Consider the following 27860-nt stretch of genomic DNA (forward strand, 5'->3'; position numbering starts at 1 on the left):
CGCATGAAAAGTGTTAATATAAAACATATATGTACATATGTAAATATAATTAGATTAAGTCATCAATCACACCAATGAATAAACAGTATACAGTCTAATTAAGGAATCCCACACCAATAGCAAATATAAAACATTATTTTCTTATTCTAACAGATTTGTTCACATATAAACACGTACATACATACGTATGTATTTATATTCTCATTTCGGTAATATAATGCTTCATTCGTTTAATTACACATTGTATTGACGGATAAGCGCTCCCGCTCGTTTATTAATTGACACATTTAGCGTCGGAAGCGAAACGCAATAATACGAACGAACCGACCCTTAGGATAATCATAATAATCGTAATAAAATCGGCAAACCCAAAATCTGACCCAGAAACCGATGCGAAAGCCACTTCCGGCACTCACGTACACGTGCACGTAGATCTATGTGTCCGTACACGTGTGCAGCTCTCCAAAAAGGACAACGTAACAGATGTAGAAAGCGATAGCATTACACGGGAACGACGGAACGATAATGATTTATACAGACGTTTGGCCAGAACGACGACTCGCCCCGGGAAAAAAGGTCTCCATGTTCCGAAATCAAAACGAATCCACGTTTTGGATCCGGGATCCCTTCCAGTCCGCTCGTATTTATTTATTTCAAATTGAACTGATTTGAACCGGCGATAGGCAACCGGCGACACGCGAGCCGTTCGTTTTCAATGGGAGGAAATTCAACTATAGTCCTGAACCCATTGACAATAATACATACGTATATCCACAAATGTATATACATATATACGTCATTTCCACACAGAAAAATGAAATCCACTAAACCAGCAGCGTGAACTAGTAGTTAGCATATTGCTGTCGAGCAGAGTGTTCACGGATTTGAGTCCCACTGATGCCTGCTGACCAGATTTGTGACTTCGGGTCGATTGTTTCCTATCAAAATTTTTCTGATTTTCATTGAAAGCTTTTTAATATTTGAGGTTCGCCGGTTTGTACAGTAAAATGCTGCAAAAATTTCTCCATACATATTTTATTTTTAAAAAATCAATACCACAGAGACTTGACAGGTTGCCCCAAAGCGTCAATGTGATTATAATACAAATAATAAAAATCATAAAAAAAACATCAAAAATAATAATAAAATCATTAATAAAAAAAACATAAAAAAATAATAAAAATCAAGTAAGAAATATGTACACAAAATAAAAACAAAGAAATAAGATTGAAAAATTATATCGTGCTATTTAGGATGTGTTCCACCAACTCAACATAACTGGCATCGAAGAGGTCCAAGTGATGTGCCAGTAAGTTAAGGAGTCGAACAGCTCTCGAGAGGGGGGAGTTCATGAGCACGTTTGATTTAGCCCTAATTGGCAAAAATATATCATGTTTTCGTATATGTCGTATATAATGTAAGAATATATAATAATAATGTATTTATACATATGTAAATATTTTAGTGTTTCTTGATCTGTATAAGTACACTCGTCGCTTTGGAGCGATCTGTAAGACGAGTGTACATGATCGATTGAATAAATAAAATAAAAATACTTGCAATCGAAAATTTTGACGAACGAGTCCTTAAAAGAAAGTCACAACTGTTGTGTAATTTTATTTTAATCTGACTTCATTCAGTATATTTGGAGAACTAAAATAAAATACAAGTCCTGGTCACTCGATATCCATCACAGTGCGACAAATGTTAATGATTAAACTCCTCTAGCTTCATATCGGAGACATTGTTTACTTAAATGTTAGCTAACCCCAGTATGTGGATAATATATCAAAAACGATCTAAATAGTGGAAATGGTTCAAAATAGGATCACAAATTTTTGACGGGCAGGAATATCATTGAACTAACAGAGTGAAGCTAACAATAAGCTTGTAAAAAATACCTGTTAAAAGGCTTCGAAAACTTCATAAGCCTATCTACGATCTAGGACAGTATCCGTTGAGATACGTTGCATACTAAATTTGGTAGTTGGTAGTTAAGTTGTTGAATCTTGGAACATTGAGATCAAAGAAAGTTAAATCATAGAGATGCCTTCGAGATGTGATGCTGAAGACATATTTATAGGTATGTTGAGAGTTTAGTGGACAGATAGTAGAACTATACTATTAGGAACTTATTTGCAAGAATGTTTTTTTTTTAACCCGTTCTTTCTTTTTTTGTTTTATTTTTTACCTTAATCCATTTTGCTTAATTTTCTACTGTTACTCACCATAATCTACTATTATTTACAAATTTGTCATTATTTTCTTTTTGTATTGTTATTTTTTTATTGGACTTCATTAGCAAGTTCCATTTTTAATTTTTTATGCAATTTGAAGTAACTTTTAATTGGCTTATGTTTAGCTGTAAGTTTCTCTCTGTTTATTAAATAAATAAAATAAATAATGAGTCTAATGAACTTTCTCCAAGCAGCTAAGATCGCTAATATAATAGATTATCATCAGTCTGTCTTCAAATAATTTCTCAGACATACATAGGTATGTGTAGTAGAGGTAGAGGGTTCTCGAAGAAGGGAAGGGTTCTCAACTCAATGGATCAGACAGATCCAAGTCACAACTGGCTCTTCTATGACTAAAGCCATTCGATTTAGACGAGCAACGAGATGACTGGTGGACTTGGGAGATCATGACCTTGATCATGATCATAAAAACTGTATATTTGCAAAGGGTATAAGCAAACATTCATTGTTATTGTATACATGTATGTATATGAAGATAAGAGATCAAGAGTTATCATTACAATAATGAGTCGAGAACTTATCAATGTAATTACTTTTGTACATATATGTGGAGGGACGGGGAGGAAGTGATGATATACTGATTAAGAAAGCATTTTTACTAGCATTTTTATCTCTGGTTCTTTTGGTTACTACATACATACACATATCTATGAATGTATATGCTTCAATTGTTGTAATATGTATTTCTTCTATAAAATATGGAAAAAAGACAAAATTAATACTATTTATTTCAAAATGGGTACCATTTATCTGCCCGGCAAATAAAAAGAAAGCCCCTCTCTAAAATAGCTCGCACGATAGATTCGGTTTTCTCCCGGCAAATCAAACATCAAATGGGTTGCCAGTAACAAAAATAAAAGTTGACAAAAATAAATATCAACTCTAACAACCTAATCTTATAATGAATAGAGCCAACCCTAACTTAACCTAACCTCACCTAAACCTTAAATAATTTGTTGGTTTCTAAGATAATAATAAGTGTTGGCTGCTAAGATATTACGATTACCCAGTGAATATGTAACTGGTTATGATTTCACTGAAACGTCAAATTTTATTTTTGTTACTGGCAACCCGTTTGACGTTTGATTTGCCGGGTGAACGCCGTTTCCGTCGTTCCAACTACATATTTTAGAGACATTAATTTGTCATTAAATGTCGTTTTGACATTTGTCGTTTAATTTATTTTACAGCCGTGCCAAAAATATTATCCCTTTCAAAATTGAAAATAATCGAATGGTTGTTTTTAGAAAATCCAAATAGAAAGCGATAGATTATTTTTCTTCTCATAATCATATTTTGACTAGAATTTTTTTTTATTTACATTGCTTTATTCTACTTACGATATGTCTGAGGTGAATTTTCCAACTTAAAATATTCACAAACAGAGGCCGCTGCAACTTGTCATGGTTGATGACGTAGAAGAAAGAAAAGAAAAAGGCAAAGAGGCAAATCCCCGACACTCTGGATTAAACCGATTTGTTTTGCGACAGACTGTATTTGCAGTCTAATACTCTTTATGCTACTGAGTCCGGACTCTATTACCATTTATGTACAATCGTGATCCTCAATCTTAAAGAAAACATTTTTTTATCTAAATTTGATCACATGACGTACATATATATTATAATTTGAATATTTTATTTTAATATGAGGCCAAGGCTTTCCTGAATTTCAAAGTTCTCCCTTACTTACACACATACGCACGCAAACTCTATTGACTTGGGTAGGTTATCAGGGACTTTACTATACGAGCAATTTCGTGCAAAAGTCCAATATTGACCTCATTTCGTTTCTGGTCTATTTTCTCCAATGTGTCATTGGTTTTTATATGGCCATTGTTATCACTCCATTTTATTCTACGTTATATACGATTTTTTCTCGGGAGTACTTACGCGAAAACGATAAAACATACCTACCCCATTTATTATTGGCACGTTTTCAATAACTCCACCATTATACGTACACATATGACGATCTAATTTTTTTCTATGTACATACATATGTGAGGTCACGTACATATATTATATATTTGGGAATGTTGTGACGTACTTGGTAATAAAAATCAATTTTCCCACTGCGTCTTTTGCGAAATTGGAGAAACCGCTTTGGCAATATACACGGCGTTTCTACATGAACGTAACGCGACCATGTTTTCATTTTTATTTTCCTTTATTATTTTCATATGAAATATATAAGGTTTTTGTTTCGCTCACAGAGGAAAAACAGCGCCGTTCAATCATTCTAATGGGACCCGGTGATCTTTTGTCTCTCCGAAAAGCTACGAAATAAAATTTCCCAAAGAACAAACATTGCCAATCTCTTTTTACTGTTAAAATTTAATTTCAATTAATATCGTACTATGTATGTAAAAATACATTACGGTTTCTACGTCATAAATCTGCGGTTGATTGAAACCATGTTACATACACAGATCATGATATTTTATATCATATGTACATATATTGTATATAAATTGTATTAATAAATTTTGATCTAGTTTTAAAATTTTGTGGTGCTATTTTTTATTCATTTTCTATATTGTTAATTTTAATATGGTTAAGCAATCTCTGATCATCCCCATTGCATTGTATGGAGTCAAAACAATACACTTACAAGAGTGAAAGGGACATGTTTTGAGAAGCTGGAAGCTCGAATTTGATAAGTAATAGGACAAGGCTGCAGATTTTAGGAACCGTTTCAATAAAATCAGATAAATTAGCATACTCTGATAGGAAACGATTGACCAGGAGTCACATATTCAAGGTTTGGCCAGCAGAATCAGACCAGGGATTGAACCCATTACCACTCAGTTTAAGGCACTACACGCTAAACACTGATCTATGCTGTCGGTTTTTATATATATTGCAGTTGGAGTGTATCTTCCAGTTGTAATATATTTTGACTAGTTGGAATATATTCCATCTAACCTTGTACCAACCACCGTATACATAGTTGAAGTGTATTTTCAGTTGTAATATATTTTAACTAGTTGGAAAATATTGCGTCTAACTCACGTAAGTTGAATCATATGGCGAATTACATTCCAAATGGTCAAAATATGTACATATTATATATTACAACTGAAAATACACTTCAACTATAAGCTGGTACCAGGTTAGATGGAGAGGTTAGATTTTCGTGAAAACGTCACTCAACTAGTAAATTAATTAGGAAAGTCACATTTTTTTGTATGTTTTGAACACATTCTTCGAGTTATCGTAATACGGTACTCATTACCTTTATTCAAAATACCTAGAAAATATTAACACATTATTAAATTCTAAAGTATTCTTAAAAAAATCAGAGCTGTCAAAACTCAACTGTTTTATTAGAACTGGCACACAATGTCGAAAGTATATTTGCGCTTGTAGGGATATAACTAACTAGTTGAATTGTATTCGAATATGAATGACCTAAAACGCAGTTGGAATATTTATAACAACTGAAAATATACTTCGACTGTAAACTCCAATGCACCTTCCTAGCCAATTACAAACAATGCAGCAATTACGAGAAGAAGAAGAAAAATTAACGAGATATCTATGAATTTAAACTTGTACATAAATTTTTATAGTATCATATTTTTCATATATCATTTTTATAAATCATACTCAAATAGTGGCGACATAGTAGGTAGGATGGTTTTTTAGCCAATTTAATGGAGGAACCGTTTCGAAAATGAAATCAGATAAAATGGCAAACTTTGATAAGAAACGATCGACCTGGAGTCACAAATATCCAAGTTTGACCAGCAGCCTTACATATAAATTCCTTTCAATCGATGTCACTTCACGGGATCGGACCCACTGACCTCTTGATGCTAGGCAAAAGCCGAACCACCGGGCTGTACATGGCGAGATACATATATATTATTGGCCAGGAAGGTGCATTGAGTTTACCTGTTAGGCCTTAAATGTGCCTGTTCCTAATATAAATACATATATAAATAAAATAAAAATTAAATGTTCATATGTATGTACATATATCTCGAGATGTCTCTATCATGTATAGATATCTTTATCCAAACAAACAAAAATCTCAATAATTCGTATTTTATATGTATGTCTGCTATCCGTCGTCAGATGGGTTGACTATCCATAACGGCAAAAAGCAATGATCATCCCCAATCGTATGCACACATCGCGAGTATGAAAAAATCACGCGTTGAAATATCAACAGGCATTACACTACTAGTGTGTATAATACATATTATGGCAATACTAAAGACAAATGTGTGAAAATAGCTTACCTTTGATCGTCCTTGTACGTGTTTGCCGCCGTTCAGCTGTAGCCAAGCATCCCAACGTCTCCTATATAACGTCAAGGAATTCCATTGATTCAGAATAATTGTGGTGTCCGATTTCAGAGTGCCCGCGCCAGAACCGCAATCGAATCTGGAACAATTCAAACAAAATTCAATTTCAACTACCATTAAATAAAGTTATAAATTCTTCACGCGCCGCACGCCAGCATACCCTACATAGAAACGAAAAACTTTTTAATGCGATTATTCTGGTTTTTATCCAACAAAATGCTCCAACTTAACCGCCGCTTTGTATCTGTATAAATAATGCACGGCAGATCAAAGTATGAACCCGTTCGTGACATGTATACAAAATCGCGAATCAACAACGAGAGCATATATTAAACGTGAAAAGTTAATGATTTATTATAAGCCAGCAGGAAAACGTTTAATGCGGCAATCGATATCGATTTAATTAACGACGAACTTCGAACGGCATCAAACATAATTAAGTAAAGCCTCTGTTGAATAATTTTGTCGAGTTACAATCGAGTGAAACAAGACCGCGTTTTGTAGTGATTGATGCTAACTAATAACATTAATGTACTTTGCTAAAATAGCATAAAATAGAAATGTCCATATAGGTACAATCAATTGATGTTTGCTGTGCCGGACAGTCAGTAAATTAATTACCGTTGTTTGGTTTTGAATTGCACAAACGGCGGCTTTTAATATCATAATAATGTTGTATGTATGTAATTCGACAATGATAATACAAAACTACTATATGTGTTCACATTAATGTTGCATAGTATCTTTATTTGGCGAGTTGCGAAACCATTTAAGAATCCGCATACTTTAATATTGCTCTACAATAATCTATGTAGTTCTCAGCATTATAGAGTACGCTTCAGTCGAATGGTCTCCTTTTTACCAAATTCACATACATATGTAGATCGCCTAGAGAGTATTCAAAAGCGTTTTCTGCGGTTTTTATCCCATAAGGTCAGTCTTGTTAGATTGTTGCCAACCTTTAAAGACAGACTTTCATATTTTAAGATTTTCTAGAGTTATTTTGACAAGAATTTCCGATTTATTGCTCTTACATAAAATAGTTAATGGTACTATTGATACATCTGTTTTGGCAGATATTAGTTTATAGTCAAAACTCGATCCAACAAAACTTTTTTATACGCAAAATTTTAATAATAACACTTCATTTAACATTTGAAGGGCGGAGTGTGGAGATTGAACAAGTGTCCCTAACCGGGGTCGAGTAAGACCCCAGTATTTTTTAATCAAAATACAGCTTTTCTCAATACAAATGGGTTAAATATATATCTTATTAATCATTTTATACATCAACATAAAAAAGTTTTAGTGCTATAGTATGTTTTTGACTATTTTTTTATTAAAAAATAACGACAAGTAAGGCCAAAAGGTGACTGCATGACTCAATAGCCACGCGCGAAAAGCGACGAAGACAAAAAATTACGAAAATATAGCTGTCTCTTTCTCTCGCATTGATTCACCGATCAACAAGAATATGCAAGCGAACAATCAAATACATGACTTATCGCTACTGCCTTTAAATCATACTTTGGAACGTAGAAATGTATAGATGTATATTTTACGAAGTACCCATTTTCTAAATCATAAAAAATCTATTAAAATAAATTCTTTGTAGTTCACCTAGGGATATAAGAAATACAGGGTGTATAGCTTTGAAAACCACATAGTTATTACGAAAAACGAAAAAATTGGGGCACTTGCATACCCGACTTCGGTGAGGGAGGGTTAATGGTACAATTACCCGGGTATGCTGTCTTTACGATTCTACAGATGATTGCCCTAATTTGTTCTCCAATTCAATAAGTAAATTCAGTGCTAAGGTGAAGAAGCAAATTTGTGGGTGATTCATTGTTTTATTAATATTTATTATGTTTTTGTACTTTTTTTTATTATATTACCATGCGGTACTCACTTTCATAGGAATTTAAATACTGTTTTTAATGTTTGTATATTTTTTCGCTCTATTGCTCCTTCATCATATTTTTATTCTGTTTGTGTGCCATTATATTTAAAATAAAATAATATATAATCTTGTTGATTGTAAAAAACATTTACAATTGAAACTGTAAAAAATAATAAGAAAAAAAAGTAATCAAAATAATAAAAAAATCACGCCCACTTAAGGTTCACAATAAAGAAAGTGAAAAAAATATAGTTCTCTTATTAGGACGAAGAATTTTAAAATTCTAATGATTAAGTTAGTTATTTAAATTTCGATAAGACTGGCTTATCTGATGTTTATTTATTAATCTGTCAAAGGACGTATATATATCTTTGTCACCACACGTTTTAATTAATTCTTATACGTTTTTTTCGTTAAAACAATCGTACGTAAGCATTTAGCCGTGAAATCATTTTGTCGTGGATGTTCTGTCGTCAGACATTTTTGTCCGTAGACGTTTTGTAGTGGAACCATTTTTGAGGCGACAATTTAAATACTCAGTTTTGTTTTCAATAAATTATCAGTAAATTCAACAATTTGTGATAAATATATAAAAAAATTAACGGTCATTAAACTACATATTGCCTTGAGATATTTTGACAGGGGATAGACAAACGGCCAGGGACCGATAATGTAATATTACTTACTGACTAAATAAATACAGGCCTTTTTATAATTCAGCAAAACTTTTTAAATTATTTTATATGACAAAAACAATTTATTTAATAAAATTAATTCGTATTAATTTTAACGACTTCGATTCTTGATTATTATAGAATAAACTTCCATTCAGATATAAAATTAATTAAACAAGCTCCATTTTGATTGAGTTTACGGATTATAAACAGCTTACGGAATATTATGCACCCACATATAAACACCAAATTACATCATATTAAATATTTAAAAAATAATTAAATTAATAATAGGATTAAAAAACAAACAAACTCTCAAACTTCTGTAATAAATATCACCATAAGATATTAAAATCTAAAATAAATATGTAGATTAAAAATAATTTGCACTGAAATCCTCACTTCCTCCAACATCACACTATAATATTATATTAAAATTATATCGCGCGCTCATATTATCATTATTAACCTATGCTTCACCTGTGTGGAATAACGCCTCGAATACTAACCTTTCCAAGCTCCAAATAATACAAAATAAATCCCTAAAAATAATTTATAATACATACATATATACTAACTTGAAAAAACTGCATGCCATAAATAATATTCCGTTTGTTACAGACATTACTAACAAACTAACCAGTATATTCTATGACAGAATCACTAATAACCATACTAACACACTTGTGAAGAGTCTCGGTGATTACAACAAAATTACAACAGATTACCTAAACACGATTTGCTTTAGATCGTCGACTTTAGAGAGTCTTTAATTTAATAGTATGATGTATTATGAGCATTTATAAGAATTGTAAATAGGTTTTTGAGCTCTTCTTCCTATTATGCTGTACATTAACATTAGAATAACATAATACTAGGATTACTAACAAAATTGAAATAAAATTGTAAAATAGAAAATGATTAGTAGGTCAGTAGCTATTAAAATAGATATGAGATGTATTGTGAACATAATTTAGTAATAATAAAAAGCATTTAAAAATCTGAACAAAATTTTGAACAAAATTTCGAAAGTAGTTGCAAACGAATGCAATTACAGAATGTAATGTGGCATGTAATGTACACAATTTGCTCAGACACCCAACCAAATGACCGCATTAGAGACTGTAATTACACTCGCTTATTTGAGGGCTCGTATACGTATTGTATATGTGTAAGTAGCATAATTTTTCCGACAGATGAGCCGCCACTCAAGCAAGCAAAGCCTTGACCTTTCCAACATCTAATAATAAACATAGTATCGCGAATTTTGTGAAATTTTCACCAGTTCCGTTTTAGCAGACAAAAGCTTGGTCGGAAAAACTGGCATGCTACGATCACGTTTTTCCGAGACGAATGTGCGTGGCGGACGCTTAAGGAGCGAGCACTAAACAAATAAACATGAACGAGTTATTGCACTTACGTGACGAGTTTACGCGGCTCGCGAGACGCGCAACTCTCTCGGAAAGCGCGCCGCGCTCGAACCCCGAGCACGTCGCCGACTTATCGACGAAATTTTAATCCAACATCGAACACAAACGGAGCATAATTTCAAACTTTTTACGTTGAATTTCGTGAAACGAATCGCACTCGTCGGGTGTCATAATCAGGAAAGTCTGACTTCTGGAAAATTAATTAGGTGTCGAAAGTTTTTGAAGACGACACGGAGGCAAGACATCGTAGTCATTTCGTTTCAAATTATAATATTATATTTTCAGCTTTCGTTGTGGTTCTCAAAACTATACAATTGTCAAATAAATGTTCTAAAGTAATCGAAAAAAGTTAGCAAACTTTAATGTAAAATATGAACATAAACACAGCAAAACGTTTGAAAATCATGAAGTCTTTTTTTAAGTAATTTTTTATTTATACAGGTGTCCACCCATTTTTATTTTATTAATCGACATCTATGGCCAACATTGATTTTGATTTATGAGTGGAATTTTGATTTACTCTCTTCCATTTGGGCCTCACAGAGATGTTTTGTATTTGCAGTTGGTTCTTATTTATTGGAACTGGCTGTAGGTGCAAAGTATTCCATATGTTATATTTTGTTATCTGCTATTATTAATTGTTATTGTTTTTTATGATTATGTATAAATGTGTTTTTGTCTGTGTATATACATATGTTTATATTTATTTTTCTTTATCTTTTTTCTTTTATAAGACATTCCTTCTTTATTGTTTTTTTATAAATTGTAATTATTATTATTATCCCCTATAATAAAGCTTATTATTTTTATGATTATGTTAAATGTGCTGCTTGTGTTTTGTTTTTGTTATGTCTAATTTCTTTAGTTATTATTTTGTTCCTTTTCTGTTATATTTTTGACCATTGTGGCGCATTAGGAATTCCTGTAATGCTACAATGGTCCAAACTTTAAATAAATAAACATTGTACATAAGTATTGATCGATCATCAAACACAAAAATCATCATAGAGACATCTATCGATAAGTTTTGAAGCATTTTTATATATCAACAAATTATGAGATGCTGGAAAGTCAAATTTTGCGAGAAATAGTACAAGATTGCCAATTTTTTAGAACCGTTTCCAATGAAATCAGATAAATTTTTAAACTCTGATAGGAAATGATCAATTCGGAGACACGAACATCCATGTTTGACTAGCAACATTACAGATTAGCACGGAATTGAACTCGGCGACCTTTCAGTGCTTAACATAATCGCAACCACTGAACCGAGACAATAAAGAGATTCAAGTGGCAGTGGATGGGTCACGTAGCCAGAAGAATGGACGATATATAAGACAATATATAGGACGAAAATGAAAGGATTGTAAGATTAAATACGATAATAAAAGGGATAAGAGTTCCTCAAAACGGAGGCGAGTTGAAGCGTGTTGGAGAGACCTTCATCCAGCAATGATGGCAAATGGCTGTAAATGATGATGATGGGTGCTGTCGCCATGTGGAAGATGACCTAGGATTTTTAGCAACGCTGATACCACCAATATATTTAAATTCGATATGATATTTTAATACCATTTTTTTCCATTTTCATTTCATTTTTTGACCATTGTGGCGCTTTAGGAATTCCTGTTATGCCCCAATGGTCTGTTTAGAATAAATAAATAAATAAATAAATAAATACGATATATCTCCCATTTTGCAGTTGTAGATATACCAAATTTTTAACATATTGTTGCGTAGGGGTGGGTTCAGGATCCAAATGAAAGGCCAAAGTCGCTTCACAGCATTTATTCAACGATTCGAGAGGTCCACACGGAACCACCGCTCACTCCATAATATCTGTTCTACCGTCTGTACTTCCTTATTGAATTTCTCTAATACCGCAATGGTCCAAACTTTAAATAAATAAATTAATAAATAGAGGACAATTTGCACAGCTCAGCATCCCCGATCCATTGTCGTTTCTATTTTCTAGACACGTAAAGGTCTTCCTTGGCGAGTCTATTGTTTACACGCGAACTCGCCCATAACTGTGAGAACTTCAACGTGTCCTTTATTCGGGCACTCACTGAGTCCCGTGCCTAATCCGGGGTCTCTATTTATTCGGGGTCTACCCACGAATCCATTTAGACAGTGGATACTCTCTCTCTCGTGTACTCACGTTATAATATTTTAATGTTGCAGCTGCAAGTACTGTAAGAGCGGAACAAGCACTTTTCACATTCAATCCAATATTGCATTTGTCTGTGTGTGACGTATAGCGTTTCGATGTTTATTTTACTATTTATTTATTTTTATTTTTTTACATATATACCAGCAAGGCCTTACAGGTAACCCCAATGCGCCTTCCTGGCCAATTACAAACATTGCAGCATTTTTTTATTATACAAGTCGCTGAATTACGAGACACTGAAAAACTCTATGAGAAAAAAATTAATGAGACATCTATGAATTGTACATAAATTTCATTGTACGTCAATCTCAAATAGTGGTGACATAGTAGATACATAGGAAGGATATTTAGTCAATTTTACCGGGAACCGTTTTAACAATGAAATCACAGGAAATTGGCAAACTCTGATAGGAAATGATCAACCTGGAGTCACAAATCTAGGTCTGACCAGCATCACTACAGATATACTCAGAAAAATACTTTTCAATCGAGGTCAGCTCATGGGATCGAACCCGGTGCCTCTCGACGCTAAGCAGAAGCTTAACGACCGAGCTATGCTGCTGGCTATTATATTAATAACGCCCGGGAAAACTTACACTTACTTCCACTTTAAAAAACTAGAAAATTGTTCTAAATGCATGCTTCGATTCCGCCACCTCACGGCTGATAGAGTTAGGAGCGAAAATGGAGGGGAGAGGCCGGAAATCGCAAAATGGTAGGGGATGTGGTACAGAGCGAGAATAAATTTAATTGTGTCGAGTAATAAAGCAGCCCGAGGCACGATTGCTGCACTATTGGGTCTCCGGCATCGGATTATTTATGGTCGGATGAGATCGTGCAGCGTCTTCACGACTACATAATGAAACCCGAACCGGCGTGGAGTTATGAGGGAAGCCCATCCTCCAGACAGGGGTCTGCGGGTGCTCGACGGGGGATGATGCTCGGGAAGGGCTTACATTGCTCCAGGGTCCTCCCCACCGGTCCTACGGCTGACGCGGCAGAACAGGCGGTGTGGCCTGTTGACCTTTTTAATTTGCCAAATCTGTTTGCTCAGTCAAGATTATGGCCGACGACACGGCGAAATTAATTTCACACCGAAACAGTTCGATCATCCGCCCGCCTCGAATATTTCATACAGGATCGACATTCAAATCCACCCGAAGAGAGTCTGAAATAGCAATAAAATATTCAGGAATAATGTTTGATACGATATTGCTATGGGGCTTCTCACATATCTATTAACTACATATGTAGCAGTGTGGACTAGTTGTTAGCATATCGCACTTAAAGTGGTTCATGTTTTTCAGCGACTGGTACTGGATAAATGTGTGATTGGTGGTTGTTAATAATGATAATTCCTTTCCTTTGATTGTACTTTCCTTTATTTCGCCATTTAAATGGAAGAGGGACTGCCGGCCGTGTATGGTGATTGGCACATCACCAAGCTAGTGTTAAATGAACACTGCTATACTAAGCGATAATGATTCACTCCGGTAGCCCTCTATTTATACATACATATATATTATATTAAGGTGGGGAGTGGCCATAACACTATGAAGATTGTCCTAGTACAGTTCGGCGGATAAAGTAGTATGTACCTCGCTTATCAATGTACATAGTTCCCACAATAATCAAATTCACTTTCTCACATTCATATACATACGTGAGTAACAAGTCCATTAAAATTCCTGTAAAGGGATAGTCAGATAAGACAGGAGTGCCAGACTTTGCCCTACCTAGAAATGCCGGAATTTGCCCAACCCAAAAGATAAAAATCATTTATATAGATCACGATTCGATCACATAAGTTAGTCATCACCATCGAGACTCCGAGAGTGGTAGTCATCAACATCGAGACTCCGAGAGTGGTAGTCATCAATATCAACCCCGAAAGTGACGGTCAGCACAGCAGCAGAACAAAGTGAACCAAAGTTAATTAGTGAAACAAAGTTCTACGAATCTCATTTTAAATTCATCATCGTTCCATAATTAAATCTGCAGTTTTCGAATGTATCTACCAATAACATAAATGTAACGTTTTTATGATAATAAAGAAATCTTGGTTGGTTAAGCAAGTAATTTAAAAAATATAGTCTTGGAACATTACAGGGTTTAACAAGAAATGCGGAATAAGTAGTACTACGCTTGATATTGGCTTATCGCGGATGGCGGGATACGTAGTACTACGTTTATACTAGTAGTATGTGGAAAAATATAGATGTCACTACTTCGGTTTTTTTTATATGAGTTTTGAATTTGACACACATGTTCCTTTTTGTTTCGGACATAGAATTCGAACGTTTGTCGGTCTATCGCACGAGTTTTAATCTTTTTTTACATACATATCTAATATTTTTTGAGTAGTTTTAAAGATATAGAGATTTTTATAGCCTTCATATTGTATTTATTCGCGCAATCTTATGTTTACGCCCGTTACAGCTGGTCGCTGCAAAATATTTCGCCCGCTCAAAGTGTGATATGATGCTTTCAAACGGAGTGGTCGCGGTTCGATTCTCACTAGTAGCTGTTGGCCAAACCTTGGTTTGTTTCCTTTCAGAGTTTGCCAATTTTTCAGATTTTCAATGAAACGCTTCCTGTAAATTGGGATCTCCTTTCAGCGTCTTGAGGTTCGCCAATTTCTATTATAAAATGCTACAAAAATTTCTCCATAGATGTCACTGTGGATGATGTTTGTATGCATTCGCATTGCATTGCTTTTGTATTTATTGTATCATGGTGATGTATCTGTATTAGTACACTCGTCGTTTTAGAGCGATTAGAAAAGGCGAATGTACATGTTCGATTGTGGTATTTTTGTGGTAATATGTGGTATTTTTTCAATATACCCAATGTTTAATCTCCATAGCTCATTATCATTACAAAATAAAATAAAAATTAATCGCGTTTTCACATTGCTTATATTAAAAAATGGACCTGTATGGAATAATGCCTCCTATATAGGGTGACCATATGGCCCGATTTGGCCGGGACGAAAAGTTATGTGTTATTTTAACAAAAAATAATAGTTCTGAACAATGTTTGATTTACCACACAAATCAGAATATTCTTAATGATAATACCATAAATGTTTGAAGAGGCGAGTAAATAAAAAAAAATGTTGTCGACGGAACACCTATACATAACAATTCGTCAGTACAGCGAACGAAACAGAATTGAGATGGCAAGTTAACGACGCGGCGGACCATACCATAACAACCCACTACCACTACCTCAAATAGGGCCTATTCCGGCTTCTGAACTTTTCTAATCCGAGTGAACAATATCACTATGGACAACGATTTGAATTTATTTGTTAATATTTTTATTATATTTGTACATATTTTTAATATGTACATACAAATGATTATATAATATAGTTATTTGATCAACACATGTATATAAAAATGCTAGTATACTATCCCACGAGTCACCTATTCATCTCGCAGACTAATTAAACGCGTGCATTCAGAGTGTTTTGCGAGGATGCATTAGTTAATGAAAAACCGGTCAGAAGATGTGGAAATGAATTTTGCTTCTAAGTACGTGACACAAGAGATTTCGTCGGGTGCAAGAATATAGTGACAATGTGACAAAAATAGTAACTATGTCACACGCTAATGAACTGGACTACTTATGTACATACATACATACATACATATTATATATACACGATACTAAATCAGTCAGTCGAGTAAATGTGCGAACTCTTTCAGTTACCTAAAACATATATGTACATATGTATTTTTTTTTTTACTTTATAATGGTGAGGAATGCTTTTGCTTTAAAAGGTTGACTTTTATCGCACCCTTCGATGGGTTTACACTTTTTACTGGACCGTTTTTTTATGGGAGCTTAAGCTGACGTACATCGTAAAACGCTATTGAGACGTACGAGTACGTCTACACTATCGCGTATAAAATTTTAATTAAAATTTCCCTCACCTTATCACCAAACTTGACGTGTTGTCTAAAAGGATCAAGCGAAAGGAGAACGGAAGGGAAAATTTCAACGCTTTTTTTTATTTTCCGTTGATTTTTTTAACAATAAACTCGGTATGCATTATAGTGTTAAACTTTCAAAGAAACGAGAATCACAAACGGTTATTAAAAAAATTAACATTCAAGAAAAATTCCCATTGTTCGAAATCTGAAACTTCAACGTCTTTGAAGGGAAAAAATTGAACAAAAAGATAAATAGCTTGAAATTGTTTTTTAAAAAAATTAAAAGTGCTACACTTTTCTTCCTCGCCTCTCCTTGAAGTGTACTAAGCGTTAATTAAAAAATGTTAGATTCAATTTTACCATTCTATGTGTACATTTATTTTGAAACTAAACTGCCATACAACAATTTATTAATATATTATACATAATTTATTATTATATAATATATGGAGCGTGAAGGAGCTTGACGAGAATTATGGACATTAAATTTTCACAATAAATGCCTACGTATCTATATATTGAATTGATTGAATTCGGTTGTAATATTATTTCTCCTCATTGAATTTATTGTCCCATTACACAACCAGAGAGTATTTGATATTATTATTTACGACAAATTGGTTTTCCCGGAGTCAACGCAGGAGATAAATCTTTAAAATACAATCACACCATTCATCTCTGACACTCTCATTACGAATTCATTTTCAAACGGTGAATAGAAGTGGTTCGAATGGGAGAGCGGCCCTTTTCATTTCGCTATAAACATTTCCGTAAAAATTAACTGAATTATTAAATTCGTGTCGACAAGCACTAATATCCTTCAACACAATACGTACGCACTGTTAATCAGAAAGAGTCGGATCCACTTAAAAATGAATTATTTAAATTTTTACATCAAAGCTACCGTTGTGATATTTAGGACGCAAAAATAAATGGTACACACGGTATTTTGTCATTTTTTTTCTCGTCGCGAAATTTAAATTCTCCCGTTTGACAAAGACCTCTCGTTAAAAATAATACGAAACGTCGTGCTATTTCTATGCAAATATATTACATGATTCATTACGCTTAACCTTTTCGGGTGGCTATTATTAATTTTATTTGTTTACGGCAAAAACGGCAATTAATAAATTCAGCGTATAAAATTCTTATTCGGTCGCACGCGTGTAAAGAAAAGGTCAAAGGTAGTACCGATTCATAAATCTATATTCGACTTGTAATATCGCGAAAAATAAATACGGAAGAGGAAAAGGACGCTCTCCACTCAGAGGAAGGATAAAATTTTCCACGTAAAAGGGACGTAGGATAGATGCATACATACATACGTACATAGATGAATTACAAAGACCGAGTTTCTTTCACAAATAGAGTTGACATAAATGTGTTTCATATTTTCGGATTAGGAAAATACAAATTTTTCATTTAATATGAAATTTGGTTGCAAAATCAGTAGTTCAATGGGGTCATAAACCGAAAATTTGGCGTTTCAACCCCAATAAAGGTCAAGATTTTACATGGTTGATTTTATCGTTAGTTTCGAATATACATTATATTTAATATAAAATATATTTATATGAATAGTAAGATTTATATACATATATGTACTATTTATATAGACGATAGGAGTTGAATCAATTTTTTTATTTAGCCTACTTATTGTCACAAATTACAAATTTAATTCGACTTAATACAAAAATAAAAACTTAAAATACATATATGTAGGTACATACTTACACGATTGATATCAAAATTTATATTTTTAACCAAATAATTCGACTTAATACAAAAATTAAAACGTACAGGATTGATATCAGAATTAATATTCTAACCGGCCTTTTAAAATAAAATACTTTCTTCCTAAAGTTGCCAACATACATACATCCATACTTTATATATTTCATTTTTTTAAGAGCTACAAATTCGAGTAAAATCTCGTTATAACAAACTTCCAGAGATTTATTGAATTATTTCGTTATATTTACATACATAATATCCGTCGTAATGAAATTGCAAACATCGGAAATTGCTGGTAGGTAATTTTATTCAAACCATGAAAATAATTCGTTTTCGAAGTTGCCGAATTTGACTGTACCAGTTTTAAACTATTATAAAAATAAATATACCTAAAATATGTACCTAAATGTGTTTTTTGTACGTACTTCTCAATTCATCTTCACTAAAAAACGTGACTGGAGGCTTGTTGTGATCTAGTAATCTATGAAACGTTAAATTTATCTATTGTTCCTTTTAGTTTGAATTGTCTCCCTAGAAGATTAGACATGACATGGGTATGTGCAGTGCCTATTTTAGGGGGGGGGGGCTAGGTCGGGTGGCACCCGAGGGCGCCAAATAAGTTAGGGCGCCGAACGATGCGCCAAAGGTGCTTTAAATTTTAAAATTAGAGCGTCAAAAGCCATTCAAAATTTTAGATTAGAGTGCCAAAGGCGAAAGTTATTTCTAAAGGTGTTTAGGAAAAGGCCGGTACTGGGTATGTGGTAGAAGCGCAATACTCTTATGAACTTTCACACCAGTATAAACTATGTAAGGACGTATAAACACAGGATGGTACGTGGCACGTGTTCTTTTTTTTAGATAGTTTTGCACATGTAAAAAAACGCTAGCACGCCTGATCTATGCTATGGCACGCAGGTTGAAACTCACCTCCTGGAGTTTTTTTTAGTGATATTTTATCTTTGTATTGACATGTGTAAAATTGACAGTGATCGATAATGGTTTTTATTACTTAATAACCAGATAACTTGCCAAAATAATAAGATCGTACGAATTTAAAATGACATGAGGATACGCCCATCCCAGCTGGAGTCTACCTAGACATGGCGTGCCGTATGATTCAGTATTTCTGCGACTTGATGTATATATATATAAATGTATATCCTAAATTGTATCTCGGTGGTTGCATTAATGCTAACCACCGAGAGGTTTCTAAGCTCGAGTCCTGTATTGACTTCGATTGGAAAGAATTTATGCAGTGCCGCTGGTTAGACTAGGAGATTTGTGACTTCAAGTCGATCGCTCTCTTGTCAAAGTTTCCCAATTAATCTGATTTTATTATTGAAACAGTTCATACTAAATTGGCAAAACCATCCTACCTACTATTTTTCAAAATTAAAATTTATAAATGTACAAGTTTAATACCATATGTGTCACTTTGAAGCAACCTATGTATAATAGCGCCATGGTAAAATATGAATTTTAAACTTATTTAAATAAAATTTAATATTGAAATGCCAGAAACTACATATTTGCTTGCATTTCATGTGCAGATGCATAATATAATACATATGTATACAGGTATTTATTTTTATTTTTAATCAGTTCTGTCAATTTTGAAAGCGGTAAGCAATCGAATATCAAACATAAACAAACGGCCCAATCATTTAATTGGTTAAAAATATTTAATTCACGAAATATATTATTAAAGCTAAACACAATAAAGTAAAGTCGACGAACAGGCAAAGTCTCCTACCGAACTTTACTACCGAAATCCTCGATGAAACAGGCTTACATAGAGAGGAGCGCTTTCTAGAAACTTCGTTCAAACCCGAACAAACCCTCACAACACTAATCCAGATTATTAATCTTGTACCGACACTGGCTATATACATATATATATTATATGTATTTATAATGGGTATCATGAAAACATCCAATACATTACCCACGCACAATTTACAGCTTTCGTAGATACATACATACAACTTTAGTATACGTAGTAATATTCGAACAATGTTAATCAGTCGAGTTCTCATTTACGCGAGAGTGGCGTCGATAGGTCCATAAATCCGCAAGCTACAGGTGCACATTCAGGGATGAATATTGAAGGCGAAATTCATTTTGAACAACGGGGACTTTATTGCCGTGAATTGCGCGTTATTTATTCGACGGAGGCATTTCGACGCAAAACGGGCCTGTGACGCAGTTTAACTCGACGTTACACGCCGACAGATTACAGATCTTCATTAGGGATGCTTTCATTACAGGTATTGTTTACCCCGGTCGGTGGCACCCGAAAAACTTGCCAGATAGCGCAGACGACGCCTGTTAAATAATAATTAAACCGGAAGGGAAATTTATTATGAAAGGCGCCGGCTCCAATGATAAAAGTGCCAAGTCCGTTTAAGATGTTTGAACGTTGGAAATAATGAGAAAAGTTATTTGGCTATTATTTTTTTTTATTATCATTTTCTCGAGACGTATCGAAAGGTGAAATAAAATACGGAACGGTACGTTCGTATTCGTTCCAAAGTGAAATCTAATATATAATTTCAAAAGAGACTTTGTATCTAATATATAATTTCAAAAGAGACTTTGTATATATATTTTATTTTATTTTATTTTTATTGTCACAAATCAATACACACTCGCCATTACAGATTTGCTCCAATGCGATGGGTGTACGTTAATGAAATACATAAACAATCAGAAATCAGAAATACAGTAATACATACATATATAATCAGAATATATAGAATATAACAATTAATCAGAAATAATAATCATAGTGACATCTATGGATTTCAGATTACTGTGTATAATTAATACAAATTATACACAGGCAGATTTTTGTGACAACAGGATTAGATTTTTTAATACCAATTTTCAGGAACCGTTTCAGCAATGATCAGATAAAATTGGCAAACTCTGATAGAGAAACGATCGATTTGGAGTCACAAAACCCCCAAATCTAACCAGCAGTGGCGAGGACACGAACCTATGACCTCAGTGATGCTAAATATATACGCTATCACTAAGCCAAACTGCTGGCTAACTATAACCTTCGTTCGTTGGTTCGTAGACAACACATTCGATTTTTTTTGTTTTTTAGAATTATAGGCGCCGATTGGATTTCTTTCGATTCAAAGGATTCGAAGTCCGGGGCATCGAGGGCGAAGGAGCCTTCGCGCCGGGGGGCCGCCGGATTCTGGTATATACATATAATTTCGAAAGAGACTTAGTATATATGTTTGTTTGTTCGTGGCAGTCAATTTATTAAAAAAAAAACAAATGATTATTCAAATAAATTTAATAAAATGTTTACTATTAGGGTAGTCATGTTTAAGCGGTTTATATTACAAATACCGAGCGAAGCCGTGTAAAACCACTAGTAATATATAACTATGTAACTATTGTTAGTTCGTATAATTCGTGACGTTCAATTTAATAAAAAAAACAAATGAATATTCAAATAAAATAAAACTATTCAAATAAATTTAATAAACTGCTTACTATTAGATTGGCCATGTTTAATAGGTTTATATTACAAATACCGAGCGAAGCCGGGTAAAACCACTAGTGTACCTATGTATATAATAAATATATGGTCAGGTGGAAATTTCGTAGAAAATGTATGTAAATATAAATTGAATGTCTTTGTACTAAATCGTAAATTGCTCGTTTATTGGTATATACAATTTCTTGGAAAATTTAAAATTTATTGCAACCAAGGCTTATCTTAAGTTTTCTATATAAGAAGTTTTCTAATCCGATAAACTGAAATGTTTTTCAATAATCTAGCGAATTTGCATTATAGCGATCGAAAGTTTATGCAAATTGAAATACTAATGATTTAAATTTACATAATTCATAAAAAATTCACTCTTCTAAAGTGTTGAACTTATGGATGAAATATTGTTACATAAAACAAGTGTAATGAACTGGCGTTGCTCGGGCGGAAAAAAATTGAAAAAAGTAAATATCAGAAAGGTTTCAAATCATTCCAAAACGAATCTATGTATGTACGTCTAAGTTAGAATAACATGAGAAAAATTACTAAATTTGGTGTGATCTTAAATTAAAAACTGTAGATTTGCATAGAAGATAATCATGTGTATATACAAAAGTTCATTTCTGTAAAAAAAAATATTTATTTAACTATAATTTTGGACCATTGTGGCATTACTGTCCCTAATGCGCGACAATGGTCGAAAAAATACAGAGAGATGAGAAAAATAAAAATATATACATACACAAACAAAAAATACACTTGAACATAAAGTAAAAATATAAAATAATAATATACAAAGTAGGGAATGTCATTCACCTATAGCCATCATCAATATATTGTATAAGAACCAGCCGCAAATATGTACAAACATCTCTCCGATTTATATACATACATACATATGCATGTATGTATGTATATAAATCAAAACGATGTTTTTAAATCCAAAATACTACTTTGCCTGAAGAAAAAGATTTTCGATCAATGTGTTTTGCCAGGGATAAGGTATGAATGTGAAACTTGGATATTGAACGCAAAAATTTTATACAAAGTCCAATGCATTCAAAGAAGTGTGAAACGCTGTATGTATGTGAAGCATAACGAGGAGAGATAGGAAATGAAATACGTGGGTAAAAAGTATGACAAGGGTAGTTGATATAATGGAGAGAGCGAAGAGATTGAAATGGCGAATCGTGTAGCTAGAAGAAAACTGGACGAAATATAGACAAAAGAAGTGCCAGAATGGTACCCGAGAGAATGCAAAAGGGTGAAAAAAAGGCAGCAAGGATGTTTGAAGAATGAAATTATTAAACCGTGTGGAGTGAGATGGATGAAAGTTGCGCAAAACAAAGACGAATTGAAGCGTGTTAAGAGGATGCTTCCATCCATCATCCAGCAGTGGATGGAGAATGACTGTAGGTGATGATGTTGATGATGAAGCTAACCACTTTGTCTCAACTGTTTAAAATAACATTGGCTGCTTTCAACATTTGAAACCTTAATTTTTGATATTCTATCTAGTTTATTTTGTAATTTACTGTATCTTGTTTGCCAATTTTATTTAACTTCATTACCAAGTCAGTTCCAGACAAAAATATCCACCAAAATCATTTTCACTTATGTATATGCATATATAGTTTTATTTCCGTCATCTTTATAAGGTTACGGAAAACAGCTGGAGTAAAAAAACACTCTCAAGAAAGCTTCACTGAACATGTATGTGTTTTCTACCAACAGAATATACTAGTGGTTTGCATATAGTGCTTTGAACAAAGTGTTCACGGGTTCAAATCCCACTGGTTTCTGCTAGCCAGACCTTGGATTTATGACTACAGGTCGATCGTTTCCTATCAGAGTTTGCCAATTTGTCTGATTTTTATTTCACGGTTCCAACAAATTGGCAACCTTATCCATTTTCCCGCAAATCTCGCGTTGTCAGCAATGTCGAATTTCGCTGAATTGTATGTATGAAAAGCTGCAAATTTACAGAATTGACCATAGATGTCTCTGTGGATGTTAATTGATATGTATTTACTTTGTATAATAATACTTGTATCAAATATACAATGTTTCTGGCTAGGAATGCTCATGGGCGTAACCTGTTAGACCTTCCTGGTATAAATACAAAAAATCAAGTACATATTGCCAAATATTTAAAAAATTTGCCGTTCAAAAAAAGTTTGAGCGGACTTTTTTTTACAAAGTTGACTTTTCTACTGTGAAAATAAATGGCTCAAAATTTATCTTCACGGTTTGTCGAAATTATAAGATCTTTTCACCAGGTACCCAAAAGAAGCAAATAAGTTACAGAGATGAAAGTTCAGCTAGGGGGATGTGTTTCCAAAGGCTTTTCAAGAGTGCCTTGTTCAATTCCGGCGTCAGCTTTAATGCACGTTCAACTGCAGATATTCCTGGGAAATATTTGTGCTCTTTATGCTCACTGTGTGTAAGGAGCGTTTCTTATATAGCGAATTAACGTTTAGTCACGTTCGCGACCTCTCGCCGTGTTTCAGCAAGTTTTTCATTTTGAGAAAATTGTCATTCCCGCCCCCCCCCCCCTCAACCTCCCCTGCCATGCTTTCCAGCTTCCCTTGCCATTATTTCAGCGCACCGTTTTTAAAAATAATTTAACAGAACGTGCACGAAAAAGTACTCACTCACACACAATATTTATATAACACAGAGGGGAAATTATTATTTTGTTTGTTTTTCTTTGCCGTTACATTTTATGTATTTGGCTAGGTGAGTGTATACATCAGATCAGATACCTTGAAATTTACATGAATTTACTGTCAACCTTTTCTGGGTATAAGGAAAGTAAAATAACGAACCGCGGTATATTTGCGTTTCTCGATATTTTAAAAAAATCAAAGGTCAATATTTACTGAAATTAACTCCGAAAATCGAAATCTGGGATTTTACATTACTAAAGTATCGTAAAATACCTACGCATAGAAATATAACAACGTATACATTATTATTATCCGCGACGTAAATCTAATATATAATTTCGAAAGAGACTTTGCATATATGTATATATGTAAGCTTGGTTGGTTGGTTCGTAAACAACAAATTCGATTTATTTTTTTTCGAAGGCGCCTTCGCGCCGGGGGGGCACTGGATTCTGGTATACGTATGATTTCGAAAGAGACTTAGTATCTACATATATATGTTTGTTTATTCGTGACAGTCAATTTAATAATAAAAAACGAATGAATATTCAAATAAATTTAAAGAAAACAGTTGTTTTACCCGGCTTCGCTCAGTATTTGTAATATTCATTAGTTTTTTTATTAAATTTATTTGAATCGAATCGTCGTTATAGAAACTTTATTTTGTTTACGAAGTTCCCATCCAAAAATACTTACAAACATACAAAGTCTCTTTCGAAATTATATATTAGATTGTTGTCAAGTTTTATACAAATTAAAAATTATGCAGACAAAAATACATTTATAATCATAAAAAACAATAGCATTTTAATAATAGTAGATAAAGTATTTTATATATATAAATTTTAAATTATGAAAAATTTTCAGTGTTGACAAATAGAGGGTAAGTAGTCAATTTTGTGAGGAACCATTTCAACAATTAAATTGGATAAATTGACAATCTCTAATAGGAAACTATGGACTTGGATTTACAAATAGCAAAATCTGACAAGTAGCATCAGATACTTAATACTTGCCAGCAATACACCTCAGTAGTTGAGTTAATGCTAAACCACCGAGAGGTTCCCGGGTTCGAGCCTTGGATTGACCTCGATTGAAAATGATTTTATTTGGAGTATTTCTGCAGAGCTGCTGGTCAGACTTGAATATTTGTGACTCCGAATCGATCGTTCCCTTTTAGAGTTTTCCATTTAATCTGATTTGATTGTTGAAACCGTTCCTTGCTTAATTGACAAAACCATCCTACCTACTACCTGTCGCCACTATACATTTATATATAATATGTATAAGTTTAATAGCATTGGGTCAATGCTATTAAACTAATAACTAATACAGCATTAATACTCAATAGTTGCATTAATGTTAACCACTGAGAAGTTCCCGAGTATGTTCTGTATTGAACTCGATTGAAAAGTATTTGTAAATCTGATTTCACTTTTGAAACGGTTCCATATCAAAGTGGTAAAAACCATCCTACCTATGTACTATTTGTCACCACTATTAGAATGATTTCGAATCTGTAATCTTTATATTTACATATGTACATATACATTTAATACCATATGTGTCACTTTGGGGCAATCCGTAATGGAATCATGGTAAAATATAAATTATTGAATAAAAATCCATTCAAAGTATGATTATTTTCAATCAAAGTATTCCAATTATACCAATAATTATTAAGACGTTTCTATACAAATTCTATTTAGTATCACATTTCAATATTTTTGTCTAATTAGAAATCACCGAAGATGAAAACTTTTCTCAAAACAAATTCACAATTTTATCAATATTACAGTACAAAATATTTAACACGGTGAAGATATTACGATACAGTCGAAATCAAGTATGCATACATTGTATGTATGTATGTATATGTTACAGTGGAAGCATATTTAAAGTGAAAATATGTTTTCACTAGTGAAAATATATTTTCACACAATTCAGCAGTGAAAATGTATCAAACAATGAATTTACAACGTTTAACTCTATAAATTTAACCCTAACAACCCAATCTTAAATGCATAGGGCTAACACTTACTTAACCTAACCTATCCTAGCCCTTAAATAATACCAACCCTAACAATCTAATCATAAATGAATAAAACCAACTTATAATTGATTTATGACACACGTAAATTAATAAGTAGAACCATTGATTTGTGGCACACCCAATTTACTGACTAACCGAAATTGTACGACACGTGTCTTCAATACTTCATTGTCTTAAATAAAAGTATATAAACTCATACATAAGGATTGTAAATAGGTTTTTGAGCTCTTTTTCCTATTATGCTGTAAATTAACATTAGAATAATATAATACTATGATTATTAACCAAATAAAATAAAATTGTAAAATAGAAAATGATCAGTAGATCAGTAGCTATTAAAATATATATAAGATGTATTGTGAACATAATTTCGACTCCGAGAGATGATAGTCGTTAGTCATCACCATCGGCACCGAGGGATGACAGTCGTTAGTCGTCAACATCGACTCCGTAGATGACAGTCGTTAGTCATCATCATCGACTCTGAGAGTGACAGTCGTCATCGTCGAGACTCCGAGAACATTAGTCCTCACCATCGACTCCGCAGATGACAGTCGTCATCATCAAGACTCCGAGAACGCGTCCGTAAATGTCGGTCAGCACAGCAGCAGAACAAAGTGAACAAAAGTTAATAGTTATAGTGAAATAGTTCTACGTATCTCATATTAAATTATCACCGTTCCATAATCTATCGTTTTTCGAATATAATATAAGATAAACGTAACATTATAATAATAATAAATAAAACTTGGATAGTTAACCAAGTAGTTTTAAAAAAATAAATAAATATTTCATTGAAACGCTGCAATGATTTTGATTTTGGTGGCAGCGGTGGAATAAGTAAAGTAAAATTTATTAATCTTTCATTGGAACATGACAACATATATGTATGTACATATCTATACTGCACAATAGTAAGCATTGAATCGTTCGACGTAAATAAAGTATCATTTCCAAGGATACGTTTCGCGTGAAACTACATAATGTACGTACTACACATTAGAATAGATGGTGCATGAAGCTGTAACGGTTAACGAAATTAACGAGGTTACTCGTTAGGAGCTTTTACGTCTTTTGCCTGGAGCTTTTGAAGACGGAATGTTGAAAGTCTCACCTGGTTCGGGGTCGTCTGTTCGTCTGGCTTAAGAATATTATGCATGTACGCGTGTATATAAAGACGTAAGCGACGTTTGCGTATT

The 27860-nt window shown here is 33.4% G+C and overlaps 2 protein-coding genes across 3 annotated transcripts in view; one reads left to right on the forward strand and one right to left on the reverse strand.

Moving 5' to 3' along the window:
• LOC143917831 (uridine phosphorylase 1-like) overlaps positions 1–27860 on the forward strand; it is a 348253-nt gene that overhangs the window by 96135 nt on the left and 224258 nt on the right. The window lies entirely within an intron of this gene.
• Positions 1–27860, reverse strand: part of SP2353 (EGF like, fibronectin type III and laminin G domains protein pikachurin) — a 203169-nt gene that overhangs the window by 55449 nt on the left and 119860 nt on the right. For both annotated transcript variants that reach the window (XM_077439423.1, XM_077439424.1), the window contains one exon: positions 6508–6652. In XM_077439423.1, coding sequence (XP_077295549.1) covers positions 6508–6652 — 145 coding nt within the window. The remainder of the gene's footprint in view (positions 1–6507; positions 6653–27860) is intronic.

This window comes from Arctopsyche grandis, chromosome 10 (genome assembly GCF_051622035.1).
Source record: "Arctopsyche grandis isolate Sample6627 chromosome 10, ASM5162203v2, whole genome shotgun sequence".
NCBI classification, from domain to species: Eukaryota; Metazoa; Arthropoda; class Insecta; order Trichoptera; family Hydropsychidae; genus Arctopsyche; species Arctopsyche grandis.